Here is a 21,577-nt window from a genome sequence, read left to right as displayed (position 1 = left end):
TGTTCTTCGGAGTTGAGAGAGATGGTGATGATTTCTATTTTCTTTTTCTCTTTTGTTGTTGCTGTTAGTTGAAATAAATTGTTGTTCTCTTTTTTCTTTGTTTCTGCTTCGTTGTTGTTGTTCCTGATTCTGTGATTATGAAGAAGAAAAAGAAGAGATCTGCTGTGACAGAGAAGAGAAAGAAGAATAAAACTAAGTATATTGGTGAAGAAGGAGAATGATATTTTAGTCCGAAAGACGGTTTTAAAATCCAGCTGAACTTTAGAAACGATTTTGTATACAAAAAAAAAAAGTTGGAAACGAAAAATTTTTTTGGCATATACTTTAGAGATCAAAATTGTACTTAACCCTTAAATCTACGTATTTAGCTTGAATTTCCTAAAAAGAGAAATATTAAGAGATGATCAGAATTTATTATTTTTGACAATTGCTTAATCATTAATTTAGTTTATTTAGTATAGTTCTTTTAGTCTAATAATATAATAACATACTTTATTCTAAACTCCTAAATATTGATGATTAATTGATGATAAATTTTAATAATTTTTTAATATTTTTCTCATCTAAATACTATCACCGAAGGGCACAATGAGACGTTGCAGGATTCAAGAATTTCAAAAAGATGAACCTTATTGATAGTGTTACTCTTTCCTAAGGAAACTTGGCCAAACACGTTTATGGATGAAATAACTCCTTTCGCCTCCGTTTGTATACACAAACATCATTAGATCAGTATAAACGTACATTTGTCTGTATGCTTTTGGATTCATTCAACTTATACCAATACATGTTTAATCCGATCCATTTACATCCTACATAATACTGCACTACAAAAAAATAAAAAGCTATTTTAACATTATTTTTTTTAACAATCATAATTAAGTATAAAAATTAATATATATTTTTGACAAATATCAAATATATCAATTTTTTTATGTTGTTTTTATGAATAATTTGATCGTAGAAAATTATTCCTCAATTTTGACACTCATTTATTTTTAATTTACTCCACTGTTCTTCTTTTTTTTTTGGACTCCGTCAATTTTGGCATCACACTACTTTCAGTTTGGGATCATACTACTCATTATTTATCTTCAAAATCTCAGTTTATTCTACGATTTCAAGATCTTGTCTCATTTTTTGTTGAAATTTTTTTATAGTCAATAAATCTTAAAATAAATAGTATTTTTTACGATTAATAAGTATCATAGAAAATATATTCTCAAACTTTTTTAGTATTATTTTTGACAGTCAATATTTATCAAAATAAGATTTAAACTTTTTTCACAATTACTTATATGTTAAAAATACTATTTTTGACAAAACTTTTATTAACATATTTTTATAGTTAAAATAGTATCAAAATTTAATTTTTTTGACAAATTTTAATTATTTTTATACACATATAACTCTAAAAAATAATATATATTATTGTACTTAGTGACGTTTAATTAGTCGAACTAAAACTTATTAATGTTAAGCACATTTTGCCACTTGTCATGACAAGCATCGTGACACTAGAATTCACCTAATTAAAAACAAAACGCAAAAACAACAATCAGGTCTAGGGAATATTATTAGTGCTATCGTGTTATTAAGTCTCTCATTTGTGGTATAGAAATGCTGCAGCAGTAACATACTAACATCACGTTAAATGTGAAACTTTCTATTTTATATATCCTCTCTTTTTGATTGGCCAACTATATTACGACACCAAGTGTCAAATTCATGGAATGTAAAGGAGATATGTACTTTTGAAATTTTCTTATTTATTTTCTATTAAAGAATATTCGCTTTTTTAAGGCATTTATACCCTTAAATAATGTGGCCATTAAAAATGTTTTAAGTTTGAATACTAGTTAATAATATTTATTTATTAATCATATCATTCAAATTATTATCAAAAACTATTTTTATTCTGATTCAATTTAATGAAAATTGGAGGTCCATTAAGCAGACCAACGATCTGACAGTATAACAATACGCTCATTACGTGACATAATTTTTTCGAAAGAAATTTGGACAACTAGTGAAAACTTTTAGAACTGGATCTAAGTAGGAGGGTCCATCTGACAAATGAGGATAAAAAAGAGGAATCTATTATTCAATTACAGAAAATTAGACTAGCTATATCTTGGCTGAAGATTGACCTCCCTCCAGCCATCTACAATGAAGTTATTGGCCATATGATAGTGGAACTACAATCCAATAATAAATTAATGAATTTATGGTGATGCAGTTTGCTGATTTTATAACGAGACTGTAAACTACACAATCAAAAAGGAGAAGTCTATCTAACTCATATTTTAGAAACTCATCGAGAATTTGATTTTTTCAAATTCACTCGATGTGCTTGATGCTAAACCTTTATCTACGAATATTAAGGTCACTTTGATTAGATAGTTGGAGCCGGTGCCAAAATTCCAGTAGGTCGAAATGCGTCTTTTCTCCCTCGAGGGTAAGCCAAAAAGGAAGGCGACCTCGAGCTGGCCTTACTTTGAAAGAATTTTCTTTAAAATCGTAAAAGGAATCTTCAAAGAGGTCGAAGATCTTCCGATTTTTAATAGCCCGAAAAGAAATATACCCCTTTTTATGTTTGTCCTCTCATAAAAAATTCGTGAGTAGGAGAAAGAAGAGGAAGACTTTGACGATAGCCAGGAGTTCTAAGTACTCACAGACCATCTCGAAGTACCGGATGGCAGCCCAGTTGTTCGGGTGAAATTGCGAGGGAACAACGTCACACCAATTTAAAGAGCCAGTATAAAGGGAGAAAAGAAAAATCGAACACCAAGAACGGTAAATATAGGCTTGTATACCCACATCCAGTTTGGGACACGGGGGGCATTGAAATTGAGATGACAGACATGTTTTCGGGGGTCCGGGACTAGGAGCTCATAGTTAGCTTCATCGGGACCACCTCCGCATATCGCTCCCGAGTCACGGAGCTCTTGCAAGTCCTCTGTGGTCATCCTATAGAGGAGGTACCCATCATGTCGAATGTACACCACATGTAACAATTTGCGGGAGGTCGCATCAACATACCTATAGTGGCAACGGATGCAAAAAGTAGGTAATGGCAACTCCCTCATAACAATAGTGTGAAATTCGCGAACGATTCAGAGATGGACGCAGCAGTCATAGAGGAGAAAAAGGAGGGAATAACAATGGTGGTTATGAAAAATGAAGGGAAGATAAAAATAATAGTGTAAAAAGAGAAAGAAAAGGTGATAATCGTAGAAGAAGTGTAAAAGATCAAGGATAAAATTGATCTTTTCGCTGGCTTTCAAATCACACTTAAAGTGTATTTAATGTTTTGGCCATGGCAATCGAAGTGATATCCTCGAGCAATGGGTGAGGAAAAATCACACGCATGAAGAAAGCACTAAAAAGCGTAAGCTCTCGCTAACGAAGTCTTGTTGGGCAAAAACTACATCTCACAAGAACACGGGCTAAGTTAATGCAACAGTTGTTAATTCTACACCGTGACACATTGGAGAGTGAGGACACTGTTCTGGCGCACCCCGATAAAAACTGAAACTCCATCAAGCGAATCTATGATCCGATCGTACGATGTCACACCCATCATTTTCACTTTCAAATCACTACAACCATCTCTATGATTATTATAATTACAAGTTTTTTTGCTATTTAAAGAAAATTATAATAAAAAATATTTAAAAAAAATTACTTTTAACCACACAACTAAAATAAAATAAAATAATATGCTTAAAAAATATATTTTAAATATTAAAAACAAAATTAAAATTTAATCCTAACATTAAAACCTAAAATATTACTTTATGTGAAAAAATAAATAATGTAACAAATGATCCAATGTTGGGGGCCATTAATTAAATTTGACATTTCTGTTGCTTTATGAGAATAGTGATTTGTGACCATAATAAATGGTGGAAGATTCTTGGCCACAAGAAGTCAACAAGATTGGCGATAATAGCCACGTGTCTTACTGTCTCATGTATTGGGCCGAAGGTGATTTGCTTAGTTAGCATGTTGCCTAACAGTAATAGCAACAGCTACCTTTGATGATGAAAGCAAGCTACTTATATTATATGCTTAACTTTTTCTTTCATGTTTTTTTTTTTTTTTTTGGGGGGTCAAAATGAAAGAGTTAGTCCAGTATTAGAGTTTTCATATTAAAAACGAATATTAGATATTTAGACTCTCAATAATTAAATAAAAAATAAATACTTAATCTAATTTTTAAAAAAATTTAAATTAGATGATGCTCAACACATTTTTATTATTTTAAAATTTTTTAAGATAAATTAGTTTCGAAGTATTAATTTGTCTTATCATAATATTTATTAAGGATTAAATTATCTTCTAATAAATTTCTTTAAAAACTTATTTATTTAAGATGCATATTAAACACTTTAATGTAAATAATAAAAGGACCAAAATATTTTAAAAAATAAATTTTAAAAACTTTTAAAATAATAAAAATTTATTAAAAATAAAAGTGTCTAATTAAAAATCCGTTTAAGATCAATTTGAGTATATACTAAGAAAAGAATAAGTGTCTTCTATTTAGATACACCTTATTTTTTATCTACTATACATCCTTTTTTGAATTTTGTTTTGCAAAATTATTTGTAATATTAAATTAACTATTACGTACTTATGTATTTTTATTTCTTTTAACTTTTTATTTTGTTTTATTATGGAACTACATATTGTATACTGATGTTTATGTAATACTTTATTATTATTATTATTATTATTATTATTATTATTATTATTATTATTATTATTATTATTATTATTATTTCATTTGCATATTTTTTTTATACATTTCTAGTATCTTTTCTTCCTATTCATAACTTTTTTATAGATTGTTCTCACTTTACTCAATTCAAATTTGGATTCCAAAATAGATTTGAGGTGTAAACTTCATCCAATTTTATCGCCAAAGAAAAAAAATCAATAATTATTTCACATGTAGTATAATAATTCTTAGCATTATACTATTGCTAATGGATTTACTTATTTAATTTTGTTACATCTTATTTTTTATGTAATATAGTTTTTATTCAAAAAATTATAGTCAAATGGGAAAAATGTAATTATAATTTTCATGTGGCGATATTTAATTAGTTATCTGCTTAAAATATCTTTTTCTTTTTTATACTAATAATTGTACTAATCTCTATCACTTATCTTTCCCTTCAATGTGTCAACATTTGTGTACATGCTTATCATATGTCATGAACCTTATTATTTTATTTCTTTTGAAAAGAAAAACAAAAACAATGATTTATATATATTTGCAATTTCATTCAATGCGTCATTTATTCAGAGAGATTTTAAATATTAACATCCAACCATGTGGAGCGGTTCCAAGTCCACTAGAATTTTCATTCCCCCCATATGTGTTGTATCATTAAATATTTTGATTTTAATATTAGAAAATGATAAAGGTACCTAAATTATTAAAGATTCATACTACCCACAAAAATAAAAAAGTCCTCATAAAGATGAACGGTGGATTTGACATATGCATGAGGAAGAAGAAAACAACACTTATCCATACCATGGTATATAACTATAATTATACACTGTTTATTTGAGTGTTATTAAATTAATAAATTTTTTTTAATTTTTTAATATATTTAATAAATTTTTAGTAATAAAAATAAAAATATTTAAAAAATAAAAAATATTTTTTTGAAAAATTATAATTTATAATTTTTTTTAAAAAAAAATTATATAATACATAAATAAATAATATTTTTATATTATTACACTCAAATATAATTAATAAATAAAAAAATTTGTATAAAATATTTAAATATAAAATTATTTTTATTTTTTAAATATTTAAAAAAATAATTTAAAAAAATAATTTAAAAAATATTTTATTAAAAACTCACTCAAATAAATTAGTTTATAATTTAGGTAATGGAAAAGATATTGCAACACATTTTATACTTAATGTCATACTTTGTACCGTTAATCTTATGTTAAAGTTGTTAAAATACTTTTAGTTAATATACGGAATAAAAACTTTTTTATTGCCCTACCTATATTTGAAAAGTTATACTAATAATTTTTTTAAATACTATTAAATAAAAAATATATGTTAAGAACAGGAACGAATTTATGTATAGGAGTGTGGGGATAATTGCCCCATTAAATTTTTAAAAACTAATAATAAATATATATGTAAAGAATTGTCTCTATTACAATAATTTATTTACCCCACACTTTAAAAAAAATTATGTGTAAGAAACATTTATATTATTAGATATTAATATAATAATAAAATTATTGTATTATATAAATTTAAAGTAAATATTAATAATTATTAATAATAATTTAATTATTTAATTACCTAAAGTTAAGCTTAACTTTTTAAATATAAATGAGATTATTAGTATTTAATACTTTTTTATAATATATATCATTTATTTACTTTTTATTGTTTTGTTTAATTTAATTTTGTTTATACATACATATAATATTGTTTTTGTTAAAAAAATTATCATAATATTATAAAATATTAAATTTGCAATTAAATATCAAAAAATTATTTGATATTTGTTTAATAGAAAAAATATATTATTTTGTCTATACCTACATATAAAGATAATTGTGATTATTTAATTTGAATTTTTATTTTTTTCATAATTTTTTTGTCTCTCTCGCATAATTTAAAAAAAAATTCAGACACTAAAATAAAAAATAGTCAAAATTCTAAATTAGTTCATTCGAGTTATATTTTTTATAGATTTTTTAACTATTAAGTTATAATTTTTTTGTATCGTATAAAAAAAACAATATAAATATAATTTGTCGGATATTAGATGCTTGACTAAACGCAAGTATTAATAATAAATATATTACTCATGCAATATTATCGAAATATTGAAATAGAAAGAAAATAAATTAAATTACTATACTTTTAGATGTATTAATTATATTTATTTATTAAAATTTTGATTAATTAATATATTCCAAAATTTAAATATCTAAATATATTAATATTAATATATATTTTTTATTATTTTATTATATTATTTTACCTCTACTTCTAAAATTTTTTAGATTCGTCATTGGTTAAGAATTATCTCATAAAAAATATATTTTTAATAAAATTCACATACCTATTTTTAAGTATGATCAAATAATTGATATTGAATACTGTTAAATAAAAAAAATTGTTAAGTAACACTTCATAAATTAGACACTGAATCTTCTGTTCAAAAGTTGCGACTTGCGAGAATAACACTTGACAAAATAGAAGAGATAAGTAATTACTAAAATAGGATAAATAAAATAAAAGGTTATATTATGTGTGTATTAAAATTAGTGACTAAAATTAATTATTAGTATGTATAAAATATATATTAAAATATAAATATACATTAAAAATAAATTAAATTATATATATTTATACATAAATACATTAATAATTAATTTTAATAACAAATTTTAATGTACGAATAACATTTTTACAAAACAAATTACATAGAATGGTAACTTAAATAATAAATTTAGAAATCCATGAATATTAAAAAATGAATGCGACATCAACCATTCAACCATAAAAGAGTAGTAAAGGATGTTTATAGATCGGATTTGATTCACATATCGTGGTGTTTATTCGAATCTAATTTAAAAACTGTGAACATAGATTCAATCCGTAAGGCTAATAGGATCAGATTGCGGATTTTATGTATGTATCCGCATATCTGAAGATCCACAAAAATAAATAAATAAATATTTTTTTTTATGTTTGATTTTAATTAATAGTATGTTGTATTATTTTATTAATATTATTTAAAAAATATGTTTAATATTATTTCAGAGTAAACATGTTTAAATATGTTTAATATTATTTAAAATGGATTAATATTATTTTAGTAAACATGTTAAAATATTTTTTATGTTTTACGGATATATCTGATATCCGATCCGATTCGCAAATGTACAGATCGGATCTAAGCTTATAAATTGCAAATATTGAATCCGATCCGATAAATTTAGTGCAGACTGAATTAGGATTTTTGTCATATCCGATCCGATTCGATTCACGTTCACCTCTAATGATAGCAGTAGTCTCTCTATAAATATTTAAGAGTTATTCTCCACATACAAGCGTTTTTCCGTACGATTCATACAAATCATTTATATTCACCCGTTTTCACGTTTTTCTCCGTGCCTCTTCTTCTTCTCCTTTCTCCGTGCCTCTTCTTCTTCTTCTTCTTCTTTGTAATTTTTCTTTCTCGTTATCATCGTCATCAACACCACTCCTTCCTCCTCCTCCTCTTCCTCCTTCGTTTTTCATTGGAATTTCTTCTCCTCTTTTCTTTTCTCCTCCTCTTCTGTATTTGCAGCAAATTTAGGTGTATTATAAGAATTTTTTGGTGTATTTTTATTCTGATGCATAATTCAAAACTCTTCCTCCTCCTATTCTTCATATTTTCCTGCTTCTTTTTCTTCATCTTCTTATTTTGTTTTCTTATCATTCTTTTTGGAAAAAAAATCAAGCAAAAAAAAAATACATAATGTTGCAAAATCAATAAAAAGAGGAGGAGGAAAAAATGCAGCATCAACAATAATAATAATAAAAAATAATGAAGATGAAACACTCGAAAAAAAAGAGGAGAAACACAAAAAAAGAAGGAGAAGAAGAAGGAAGAGGAAGAGGAGAAGGAGGCACGTGAAGAAGCGTCTTCCATAATAGTGAGTGAGAGTGCGCTTTAAAAATAGTTGAGTGATGCGTGTATTATTACGCTCTAGTGAGTAAATATAATTTTTGTTAGACTTGTATGTATAGTATAAATAATAGAAATGAGTCAACCACTCTCATTAATATGATCATGAATGTGTTATTACTAATTAGGCTCTTAATAAAATTTAATTTGACTAACAATGTTTTAGTTTAAATTAATAAAATATGATAAGAATAATTAATTAGGAACTTCAATAAAATTGACTTTTTTTATTTAAGTATTTTTTTTCGACTTATGTCAAATTTAAAAGATTTATCATTTGTACATTATTCCTGTATTTAATTTGCAAGCCAATTATGTAGGGCTGTCAAACGGGCTAGCCCGGCCCATTTAGGCCCAGCCCATTAAGCCCATGGGTTAAACGGGCTGGCCCATTTAAGCCCGCTTTATTCGCGGGCCAAAATTTTTTAGCCCGGCCCATTTATAGTCAGCCCGATGGGTTAAACGGGCCAGCCCGTTTATCATTTTATTTTATTTTTTGAAAAATATTTTGACAAAAAATACCACTTTTAGGTCAAAAACCATTTAAAAAAAAATTTTTTTAGTTGATGGGTCGGATTTTCGGGTCGGATTGGAAAAAAATATTAGCTAAAAGTGTTACTTTTTTTTAAAAAAAATGAAAAAAAATTAAACGGGCCACCCGTTTAGCCCGCGGGCTAGCCCGTTTAACCCATCATTTTTTTCGGGTTAATCGAGCTCAGCCCAAAATTTAAACGGGTTTAATTTTAGGGGCAAAGCCCGCCCATTTAAACGGGTAAACGGGCTGGCCCAATGGGTTTAGCCCATTTTGACGGCCCTACAATTATGTATTAGGTACTTTGGCTATATTTTGCTGGCTAACCAACAAAAAATGCCTAAATTACCAAACTATGAAAATCAACTACACTACACAATGTTACCATCCACCAATAGCTTATTTTATTTTATATTAAAACATTATTAAAAAAAATAACTCATTTGAATTTAAATAAAAAATTTAAAATTAATAACAATAAAAATTAAAAATTTAAATTTTGGGTTCAAATTCGATAAAAATTATATTTTTATAAATTTAAAATAAAAATTTATTAAAAATTATTTTTTAATTTATTAACATTTAAAGAATTATTATCGAAATTCTAAAACAAATGGCATTTAACATAGCCCTCTTTGCACGATTAACGATTAAACCTAACATATACCCCTTTAAGGAAACATATAAAAGCTCAAGCTTAAAATTTTTCAGAATTTAAAGTATTAGATAATTGTGATATTTTTTTCCCATAATTTTACTGGCAAAATTAGTGTCCTTCAGAAAATAAAAAGAAAAAAAAAGCAAATAGCATCCACTGATATTTTTTTCTTAAATTTATTGAAAATATTGAAGTTAAAATTGATGTAAATTAAATATTAGGATATTCTTAAAAAAGAATGTTAGAGGATAATTAAGATTTATTAATTTTATTATCAATTAATTATTAACGTTTAAAAATATAAATTAAAAATATATTATTAAATTATTAAACTAAAAAATATAATTAATGACCAAAAATAATATTTTGATGATTCTTGAGTATTTTTTATTTTTAGATTTGTATTAAAAAAATTGTTTTATTTATTGATTTGCTTTTTTTTTTTTTTTAACAGTTTTGCTACCTTTTTCTCTGTGTTGTTGACCACTCAGTTCCTTCCTACAAGTACATAGGAAGCAGCAAACATAGGCCAAAAACAACACCACCACCCTTTCCCTTCCATGCTTTCACATGACTTGAACAAAACAAAGTTTGAATCTTTTCATGGTGGAGAAGCATTAGCAACCCTCACCTTCTTCTCTAACCCATTGGGGAACCTGAATCAATCAATTTTAGTTTCTCTTTCTTTAATGGGTAGAATCTTCCTGTGCTAGTGTTAAAGGTCACACTTTTTCAAGAACCCAGTTGCCGATTTGTCCTTGTTTCAGTTGAAGATGGGTATTTGCAACCAGGATGCAATCAAGCAGTTGCAATCCCTGATGGAAAATGGTGTGTTCTTCACAACCTTCAAAATAAATAAATAAATAAATCAGTCTCATCTTACATTCTTGTTTTACTTCCATGATCTCTAATTGATAAAGATTCCTTCTTTTTTTTTTTTTGTCTCTTGTTCCAGTGAATGAGCAGCAGAAGATCACATTCCAGGTTTGCTTTTTTTTTTTTTTAATTAGTATGCTTAGATTGTTATATGTTTGATCTTGGATATTGAGAAAAGATTTAAGGGAAAAAGAAACAATATAACTTATGATTCATGATCTGCAACTTGATTTGGTAAAGGAGAAGAAAGAAAAAACTTTTCTTTTTGTTTGTTTGTTTGAAATTCCAAATTAAGAGAATCAAATGATTTGATAAGCATCAGTTTTCTTTTCTTTTTTTTTTGGTTAAATTGACCTGGATCACTTTTGTTGCCTCGCATTTGCTAAGGAGTGTTTTTATTGGTGGTTATAATATAATTTGAAGGGATTAAGAATTCAAGATTTGAAGTCAAGTAATGTACTTTTTAATGAATAATCGTTCTTTTCAATGTTTGTTCAACACTCTTCAAGAAGAATCATCCTGAATTTTAGTGATATTAAACCAATAAGTGCCTTTTCTTGTTTTTTACTCTTATTTTAATAAATCCCTCTTTTTTTTCCCCCTAAAATATTTTACTTCATATTTCAGAACATGCATCAGGGATATCCAACTGAAACACTAGCCAGATTTCTCAAAGCAAGGGACTGGAATGTTGCCAAAGCCCATAAAATGGTTAGTTAGATCTTTTTATGCTTAAGGTCTTTAGTGGTTTGGTTGTTTGATTGTTCTTAGAATTACTCGGGGTTGTGTTCTTTCGATGTGTATACTTTGCTGACGACTTAAAGTTTTACAGATAATCGATTGTTTACAATGGAGAGTTGAAAATGAGATTGACAATGTTTTATCAGTAAGTTCCTTCACTATGTATGTATTCACATGTTTTCTCTTTTCTGTTGGTAGAATACTAATTCCTGAAACTTCTATGCTGAAATCTTGTATTATACCTTCTCATGTTTCTGATGAATCTAGAGCTGAAAATATATTTAAATTTTCAAATGGTCATTTAAATGTTGGTTGGGATGGTTATTAACCTCGATTATCAACGGAAGAGGGTGTGAGTTCAAATTATATGTTCATTGATTATTGATCATCAGGTCTATAATTGTGATGCATTGTTGATTTCTCTCTCTCTTTATCTCGCTTGTTTTATTTATTCGCAGAAGCCAATCCCCGTAGATGTGTACAAAGCCGTGCGAGATTCTCAACTCATTGGAATGTCTGGTTACTCAAAGGAGGTACTATTGTAATTTAGACAGATCTTCAAAGAAATTTAGATGTCAGTTTATAAATTTAAGCCTTATATTCATCTTCCCTTCTTTGTCCTCACCCTGTATTTTTGGTGTAATTATAGTTCATAAATGGCATCTTAAATAATACAATAAGCTTTTAGTACCATCTGTGATTGCTAATTTTATTTCTCTTTTGTCTTATCTATGCCAGGGCCTTCCTGTCATCGCTGTTGGTGTTGGGCTCAGCACATTTGACAAAGCATCCGTAAGGATCTCATAACATTATGATTTGAACTGAACTAATTTGTCGAAGATTACTTACTAAATGATATCATAGCAACAATGTAAAGGGCTCTAGAATACCGTAAAGACGGACTTTCCAAACAATATCATAGCAGCTATTTTTTCTTCAATTTTTGTCTCATTTCTGCGTACCATCCCTATCTCGAAACTAGTCTATTTCTTTTCCTGGGATATTTTAATTTCTTAGGAACCTCATTTCATTAAAAAGTTTCTGCATTGACACTAACAAGTTAAAATTAAATGTCTTTTGCATGAAATACTTCAATGTTCAAATTCTCTTTAATATTAAATAGCTGATTCTTGTTGTTCAGGACAAATACTATGTGCAATCGCACATCCAAATGAACGAATATAGGGATCGGGTGGTCTTGGTGAGTGCCTTCTACCAGTTTCATTTTCTCATAAATTTTCTATGCCCGGCTTTGCTTATTTGAAATCATTATTTTAGCCAACAGCTTCGAAGAAGCAAGGACGTTACATTGGCACTTGTGTGAAAGTCTTGGATATGACTGGTTTGAAAATTTCAGCGCTGAACCAACTGAGGGTATGCACATAATTTAGAGAAACAATTTCTGTTTTTCTTCATTCTTCTTCATTCTTTTAATTCTATGAAGGTCCCTTTTATGAAATTTTTTGGTTCATATCACCTGCAGCTTTTGACTGCTATATCTACAATTGACGACTTGAACTACCCGGAAAAGACAGACACATATTATATTGTTAACGTGCCGTATGTATTCTCGGCGTGTTGGAAGGTTTGTGTACTACTACACTTCTTTGCTTTAGTTCAATACATAATTCAAAATCCAAAGCCTAGCAAGTGATTTTTCTTTCCTTTCAATTACAATTGGCAGGTTGTAAAGCCCCTTTTGCAAGAAAGAACGAGGAAGAAAGTTCAGGTGCTGCAAGGTTGTGGGAAGGAGGAATTACTCAAGGTAAAAATCACATTTACTTCTTCAAACATATAATTTGTAAACCTATGCATATGAAAGATCTTGAAAAATAAGAAACATAGTTTGTCAAGTTTCCTATTCACTGTTATGAAATCTCCAAATCCCCAATCTAATGAAGATGCTAACATTTAATGTTAAATTGTGAATTTACTCTTGCTAGACATGCATTAAATGAAAATGGAATTGATTAGATCAACATTTTGCCCTACCTCTGGATATTATATATGATGTGATATATCATAAATCTTGCATGTTTTTCCGTCCTAAATTCCTGTCATTAATCTGATATTAATGAAATCATGATTATTAAAAACTCGATTCAACTGTGTGAAAACTGATCTTTTTCAATAGAAAAATACTTTTTTTTCTAACGAAATAACCGGAGAACATTTGGTCACCTTAAAAGTTCTTTTGAAACTTGTGTGAGCAGGTAATGGACTATCAGTCTCTCCCACACTTCTGCAGAAAAGAAGGTTCCGGATCCTCGAAACACCGCGTAGCAGGAGACACTGAAAATTGCTTCTCCTTCGACAGCAGCTTCCACCAACAGCTCTACAACTTCATCAAGCAGCAAGCCGTCGTCATGCAAACCATATCACCAATCAGACAGGGATCCTTCTATGTTGACTTACCGGAGCCAGACCCCGACGACGCCAAGATTGCCAAGACCATCGAATCCGAGCTTCACAAGTTGGAAATTCAGAATGGTGTTGCGGTTAATGGACACTAAAGACATGGTTAACCTGTTTCTGGTCTTTCCTTCAGCCTTGTGAGTCAGTTTCATATGCTATTATTATTACTTTATGATCCCTTTTAAGGGTTATACTAGATGTAATACTTGAATATTTGCATCAAGTTAGCTTGATGCAAATTTCTTGAGATAAATTTTTTTTTTATCTAATTTCTGTAACCCAATTTGGGATGATGAGTATATGATATGGGATCATGTAGAAAAAGAAAATGACACTTTTTTTTTCCCTCCCGAGATCAGTTCTTATGATCCTCAGTGTACACTATTATTTGAAAACATACACCAGATTTTATTATTTTTTGCCTTAATTCTTATATATTTGTTTTAACTGTAATTAACCACTTAGTTTATATTTTAATATTCTCAATCTCCTCTTGTTCTCTTTAGATTTATCAAGCAAATGAGAAACTAAGTTTTATTTGGTTCAACAAACACAACTTTAGATAATAAACCAACAATGAAGTATATACTAAAATTATAGTTTAGCTGTACTAGCTCAATGAAGAAAAATTGCCAAATTGTTATCATTTTTTTAATTGCTACCTAACAATAATAATAATAATAATAATGTAATTTCAAGAAATAAGATACTTGATTAGAAAAATAGAGACACATCACACATGATAATCAAGCTGGTTGTTATCTGTTGAAAGTTGAAACTTTCAATGGTTAAGCATGTCTGAGATTCTCTTATACCTTGTAATCTCCAAATTTCTTGTACTTTCCATAGTACAAGATGTGATCTCACTATAACGCTTTATATTAAACCACATCAGATGCTATAATTTTACACAGAGCATGCCTTCCTTTTGAAAACATTATCCTCCATGCCAATAGAATTAAACTAGAAGTTTCGCCATGCCAATAGAATGAGGATTAAGAGCATATCCTCCAAAGCTGCTTGCATATTTTTCGAGCTTGGAAAACAAATCCTTTACTCGAATCATTAAAAAACTCCCATAACAATGAAACAATAGTCCTATTTCATTTTCTTTCTGTATCACAAAAGAATCAAACTTCACAAATTCTTGTTCAAATCTAAGTGAGATCCTAAACAATAATTGAGCACACACTTTCTTCCATATGCCCCAATTTTATGTAGTATGGTATTTTGCAATTTTGAAAAAGTGGTTGATGTTTGGATGAAGACTAAATGATTTTTTAGGGTAGCAAAGTGGTGGTAGCCTGTCCCGCCATGCCCAGGTTTTTTTTTTGGACAAGTCCAATCTTAGGTACCACAACACATTCACACTGTATAAATACTCACACAACTCTAAAAGGCTCATATTCAACACTTAGCATTCGTCAATATTTGAATTCGGGTGCAACGTATTAAGAGGTATATGGTTTTACCAATTGAGCTAAGAGCTAGGTCTCAGCTGTGTACGCCCAAGTTTAAAACATAGCACGTCAGCCCGTGCTGCCAAGTAAGCCAAAAATACTAGTTCCCCTCGCTTTTTGGTTGGTTAACGGGTTAGTCCACTTAATTTTTTTTAATTAATAAAATTAATTCAAATTAATCTAAAAAATAATAATTAAAAATAAGTACAAATAAAAAATAGACAAATTACAATACATTTTTTATTATCTTCTAAATTTCAATTTTGATAGAATTGTTCACAATAATTTTTATCAATAAAATTATCTTTATTTTAAAAAATAAGTTACATAATTTAAACACGTATATAAAAATATAGAATAAAATAAATAAAGTTAATAATAAAGGAAGAATAAAAAAATTAAAAAAACATGTTTAAAAATTATATTATTATTAATTTTTGTAATATCAATTACTTTTTTATTTTAAAAAAAATGGGTTGGGGCTGGCCCACCCTACGAGTTTGAATTTTAAATTTTAACCCGACCCGTTCTTTTGGCGGCTTTATCTATAAGAAAATAATCACTTATGATATTTAAAAGTTATCTCCAAGAAATGATTAAGTCTCATCTATTACTCTATAATAAAAATATTATTTGTACATTAAAATTAGCTACCAAAATTAATCCTCATGTAATTGTATATGAATACATGTATTGTTCAACTTATTTTTAATGTGTATTTTGTATTTTAATATGTATTTTATATTAGTGACTGAGTTTAGTGTACACATAGTATAGTCTCTCTATAAATACCATAACATTAAGGTGTTTTTTTAATCCATTCTCATCTAAATATATCTAAAACTCTTGCTAACTTAAAACATTAAAGTACTATCTCAACAAGTAAGTCAAAAACCTCACCCAAAGATATTTAAATCTCATATCCAAATCCAAATTCACCTTGATTTCAAGTAACATCTCAAAAGAATACCATTAAATAAGTTATAAATAATAAATAATTTGTATAAATATCACTTTAATTTTTTATAATCATAATTAGTTTTAGTATATCAATTCTCAATAGTGATGAGAAGATAAAAGGATAATGAATAATAAAAAAATCCCAAACATTTTGGACCATCAAAACCGGGGCGAACAAACAAATTCAAGAGACATCAAACTTGTAAGCATTTCATTGGATTTGCAAAATGTAACAAATCAATTTCCACACAAGCAAACTATGTGCATTATAAAAAATGAAAATTCTACCTACTTCAGACTATTGTAAATTCAAGAATCATATACAACATAGTATCCACATAACCTCCTCTGCTGACTGCACTAACATCAGATAAAAGGAAGCTAATTAACAGAGATGAAAATGTGATTTAATATGTGAGCCAAAGCTAAATACAGTGGCCAACAAATTATTGATTCCACTAAGCTCAGCTGTTCTTGTAGCAGCGATAGGCAATAACAACCGACACGGCAGCGCATACGACAGAGAGAGCAGCATAAGTATCTTCTTGCTCCCAGTAGTCAAGCCATGTTGGAATGGAACAAAATTTGCGTGATGCTGCTTTGCCATTACTTATCCGAGACGGCACATTCTCTCTGAACTCATCATCATCAGTTAAGAGCTTTGCCTCCGTCTCAATGGCTCCAGCGATCTTCGTCTTTTCTAACGACATATGATTGTCCTGATGGCAAGAGGAATATCTGTTATCTTGGCAACAGGTTGCAATGCTCTCTTGGAATTGAAACCCAACAGTGCCTGTTGTATGATTGTTTGTATCCATGAACTCTTCTGTGTTTTCTTTAAAATTTGTTACACTGTTCTGATGAATCCTTTGTTCTTGGCTCTTTTTTTGTTCTTCTGCTGTCAAACCAATTTGGCCCCTTGATAGCAATATTGAAAAATGATGCATTAAAATTAGCAAATCAAATCAGCATACTTTAACTCTCATTACATGTCATTATATTTTAGCAACTTTTCAGAATGCCAAAATCAGGTCTGAGCAGAGAGGGAATATACCACAAGAAATACAAATCATAGACATCATAGAGCTTAAGGGTATGGCTCGTTTCGTTATTCATCACGGATGCAATTCTCCAGTAACATACCAACAGCTTAAACTCGAAGAGCTAAATCACTGCCCAGAAGAGCACCATTTGTGCTTTTAACTTGTAAGAAGTTTAAATACTCACTCTGTTCCCTTGTATATGCTAATATCACTTTTTGATATATCCTTGGATCAATATATCTAGATACATTTTATATAAAGAATTCGAGATGTATTGAACCAGATGACAGTAAAAGAGAATAAAGGGAGTAGGTAAAACTATAAATGGAACATGCTACTTAGAGTTGTATGGAGTAAAAACCACATAACCTGATAAGTATTAACAACTAAAGCTCAAGATGCTATACTACAAATTTCAGGACAAAATGAGAGACCAAATGTTAAACCAGTGATGACAGTGTGTTAAGCGTTTTCTTTCACAAAACAAAAAACAGAAACAATGTCATGGATAAAATGCTAAAGAAGAAACTGCACAGAAGATAACTACCTCCATAACGAGTCCAAAATTTCTCCTTTAATTATATGTTGTTGAATCAACGAAGGTACATCTTTCGGAGTAACATATCCGTACCTACATAATTGAGTTGAAAATGAATACTTGTCAGCTCAAAATATTGAACTGTTAAAATGTTCTTTTCCAGCTTCAAAGAAGAGATAGAAAGTTCAACCATACCAATGGCCAGTGGCTTCTCCATTGATGCTTGACCCGAATATAATGACATTTCCTCCACACTTATGCCTCCCAATGTGAGAGCATGGGCTAACAAACACTTTACCTTGAAGACCAAGTAACTCTATCTCTTCCCTGAACCTACTAACCAAGACAGGTCCACAAGCTCCGCATCTCCGGTCCCGGGATCCATGTGAACACACGAACACATATGAAGCCAACAAGGCTTCGGGGTTGCCAGGACGCCATTCTCCATCATTGACAAGAACTTCTTCGACGAATGTTTCCACATCAAAATGTGTTAATCGCCTGAAATTCACCAATAATTGCTGTTGGTAATGAGAAATTTTTTTTAAAAAAATTACAAAATAGAAGTCATGCCAACCTGTATCTGACCATGTCTGGAAAAATTAGTATATCACCATTGGATGTTTCGGTTCCATCATGTCCCTCGCAAATTGTTAAGAGGGTCTAGTAAAGATTGAACAATCCTAATGTTATTTCATTGAAATAAGATTGAACCAAACTTGATTATCAAAGATAACTGTCAGTACCATCAATCAGAAATTTGCACATGTATATGAACATTTTGTGTATGCAGAGTTGTAGTTTCATGAACTAAAGCCCTAAAGTGGTCCCGGAGGTTAGGACCGTGCACCAAATTGGTCTTTGAGATTCCAGTTGCACTATTAACGTCCCTGAGATTGATCTCCCCGCACCATAATAGTCCATCGATTCCTTTTTGACAGCAACTCAACAAATGGAGTGATGTGCTGGCACTATCAATGCCACCTGGACACAAGTAAAACGATGTCATTAGGTTCTCATATGCTCTCATTGGGCACGAAAACCAAACGGCATCCTTTTACTCGTGTCTAGCGTGGCATTGGTGGTGCCAGCACATCACTCCATTTGTTGAGTTGCTGTCAAAAAGGAATCGATGGACTATTATGGTGCCTAGAAATCAATCTCAGACATGTTAATAGTGCAATTGGAATCTCAGGGACCAATTCGGTGCACAATCCCAATATCAGGAACCAATTTGAGGCTTTACTCCAGTTTCAAGAGACTAATCTTCTGAGCAGTGATAATGAACGCAAACAATAAGAATACTCGTGGTCTTATAAAGAACCAATTAGAATTTAATTTGTATACATCCATCTAAGAAACAGATATATAATTTTTTGAGGTGTCATAGGCATCCAAATTAATCTAAAAGTGAAAAACAAGAGTTAAAGGCTAGGGTTGTGGTCGGACTACAATAAAAATTTAAAAATCAAAGATGATAAATTGGATTTCAACACTGCTAACGAGAGATTAATTCCTCTTAGGTTGTTTAGTTATAGAAGTTATTGATATAAGAGTATCATGATACTGGAAATCTGACTTATGTAGTACGAGTAATCGAGTGACTAGTAACACATAGCTCGAACTTGAAAGCGTTATCCAAATTTGCTGACTTTTTAAGCTAAGTAAAGTTTTTGTTGTTCCATTCTTTTTTAACCAGAATGGCGAAATATTCAGGAAATTTTTTTTAAAAAAAATAGAATATTTCTTAGTTTTTTTAATGTATCTTCTAAATAATATTTTAACGTTCAAATCAAATTATAGAATCAAAGTCATTTAGTGTCAATTTTTTTTCCTTTGATATTTTGTCAAAGAATCTTTTAGAAATAAAATGTTTGTTTATTAAAACTGAAATGTCATCACTCTTTTCAGTTTTCTATTTTACAGGATTTTTAAAACAGAAGAAAAAAAAAACCAAACAGATCTTAATCAGTTAATGGTGTTTCTCACTTTACCCTTTTCTTTTTTATGTACTAAAAAAAAAAGCAAATAAATTAAATCCCTGAAACGGTCACATTAGAAGCGTGTACCTCCTTCTTCATGCGACCTTTACCGGAGGCGACGGCGGCGTGGAGCAACCGCGGCAATCGGTCAAATTCCCAAGCCTCAATCCGCGGCGGCCACGCAGCGGGACTCTTGTAGCAGAGGAACACGTGGCGACGGTAGAACTCGACGGTGCCAGCGAGTTGACCCGGCGGGAAATCGGGCCTGGTAAACCCGAAGTCAAGAAGATCGTCGTCGTGGTTGCTGTTGTTCTGGAAGGTTCTAGAAGAAGAGTCGGTTAGGTAGGTATCGTTAGATGCTGGGTATGTGAAGGGTGCGAGAAAGGCGTTATATTCTGTGTCCTTTCGGTCGCTGCTGTTGATGCCAATGCTGCTGCTTGTTCTACCTAACAACATTTTTTTCAAATTTTCTTTTTCTTTTTTCTTTTTTTTTTAGGTCACTTCAGAGCGTTTGAAGTTCGAGGATTTTGAGGTTAACGATGAGAGCGGCGTATGTTTGATGTGTGGGGAGGTGGGGAGTGTGGAAGTGACAAAGGAGAGAGAAGGAATGTGATGCGGTGAATCGAGTAAGGATATATATATATATAAAAGAGAGAGAGGGTGTAGAATGTTCTTTGTGTGGAATAAAAAAGGTCAACCATTTCGATGTGGGTGAAATGACGTGTCATGTCTCAATTAGTTCCACAAGTCTACAACAATATGCTATAATAGTAAAGTAACCAGTCCTGGTCTTTTTATTTTTATATGATTATGGATAATGTATTTTACGCATATGTGGTGTAAACATGAAATTATATAAATATACATTTTTTTTAATTTTATATTTTCTCATTTAAGCATGACAAACTTTTTCTAAGCACGACAATTTTTGCAGAGAAAAAGATAAATAAGTCCCTCACTTTTTGTCCCGCAAATATTTAGTAGAATTGTAGTTTTGAAAATTGGACAAAAAAATCCTCCTCCCTCTGGCAACCAGTTTTCCGGTCCCATTCTCTTACTCCCCACTCTCTAGTTTCTTTATCTCTCTAGCAACCACTTCACCTGCCAGATTCCCGATCGCCATGACGGACGGTCTCTGCTCTACACTTGTCTAACTCGATCTCTCGTCCAACAACCTTACGGGTTTCCGAGTTCACGTCATGCTAGTCTCTCATCTCGTTCGATATACCAGATTCTTCGATGAGTTATCAATTGAGATTTTCGTGAAAATGGAGGGGTTGAGGGAGCTTTCTGTTAGGTTCAGCCAATTCGAAGGGTTGCTCCCAGAGTCATTAACGGAGATGCTGAGTTCGAAATTTTTGGATCTGAGTTCGAACAACTTCTATGGTACAATTTCGAAGAGATTCTAGGAATCCTTTGAAGGAATTGTTCCTACATTGTTCCTATAGAATAATCACTTCACAGGTTTTATTCTGTCTACTCTCAGCAACTATTCCAATCTAGTGGGATTGAATTTGAGTTTCAACCACCTGAATGGAAGTATCCCTTTCACTTTGGGGTCACTCTCCAACCTTCGAAACTTGATCATATGGCTGACCCAACTCATCGGTGAGATTACACGGGAGCTAGGTAAT

The 21,577-nt window shown here is 30.2% G+C and overlaps 2 protein-coding genes across 2 annotated transcripts; one reads left to right on the top strand and one right to left on the bottom strand.

The window, feature by feature from the left end:
- Nucleotides 1-10,323: 10,323 nt before the first annotated feature.
- LOC112791203 (SEC14 cytosolic factor) lies at nucleotides 10,324-14,374 on the top strand. The gene is made up of 11 exons (XM_025833938.3): nucleotides 10,324-10,756; nucleotides 10,884-10,912; nucleotides 11,432-11,515; nucleotides 11,637-11,690; nucleotides 12,004-12,078; nucleotides 12,284-12,337; nucleotides 12,687-12,746; nucleotides 12,824-12,919; nucleotides 13,029-13,130; nucleotides 13,230-13,310; nucleotides 13,759-14,374. Exons 1-11 carry the CDS (start codon nucleotides 10,702-10,704, stop codon nucleotides 14,056-14,058), a joined length of 990 nt encoding a protein of 329 aa, XP_025689723.1. The 5' UTR covers nucleotides 10,324-10,701; the 3' UTR covers nucleotides 14,059-14,374.
- A 2,189-nt stretch (nucleotides 14,375-16,563) lies between these two features.
- LOC112791196 (uncharacterized) lies at nucleotides 16,564-20,642 on the bottom strand. Its single transcript, XM_025833928.3, has 5 exons — nucleotides 20,031-20,642; nucleotides 18,539-18,624; nucleotides 18,157-18,462; nucleotides 17,971-18,054; nucleotides 16,564-17,298 (listed from the first exon to the last, which is right to left on the bottom strand). The coding sequence occupies exons 1-5, from the start codon at nucleotides 20,397-20,399 to the stop codon at nucleotides 16,845-16,847; spliced, it is 1,299 nt and encodes a 432-aa protein (XP_025689713.1). The 5' UTR covers nucleotides 20,400-20,642; the 3' UTR covers nucleotides 16,564-16,844.
- Nucleotides 20,643-21,577: the final 935 nt, after the last annotated feature.

The sequence above is a fragment of the Arachis hypogaea genome, chromosome 1 (assembly GCF_003086295.3).
Source record: "Arachis hypogaea cultivar Tifrunner chromosome 1, arahy.Tifrunner.gnm2.J5K5, whole genome shotgun sequence".
Classification (NCBI taxonomy): domain Eukaryota; kingdom Viridiplantae; phylum Streptophyta; class Magnoliopsida; order Fabales; family Fabaceae; genus Arachis; species Arachis hypogaea.
This window is presented reverse-complemented; position numbering and strand designations above follow the sequence as displayed.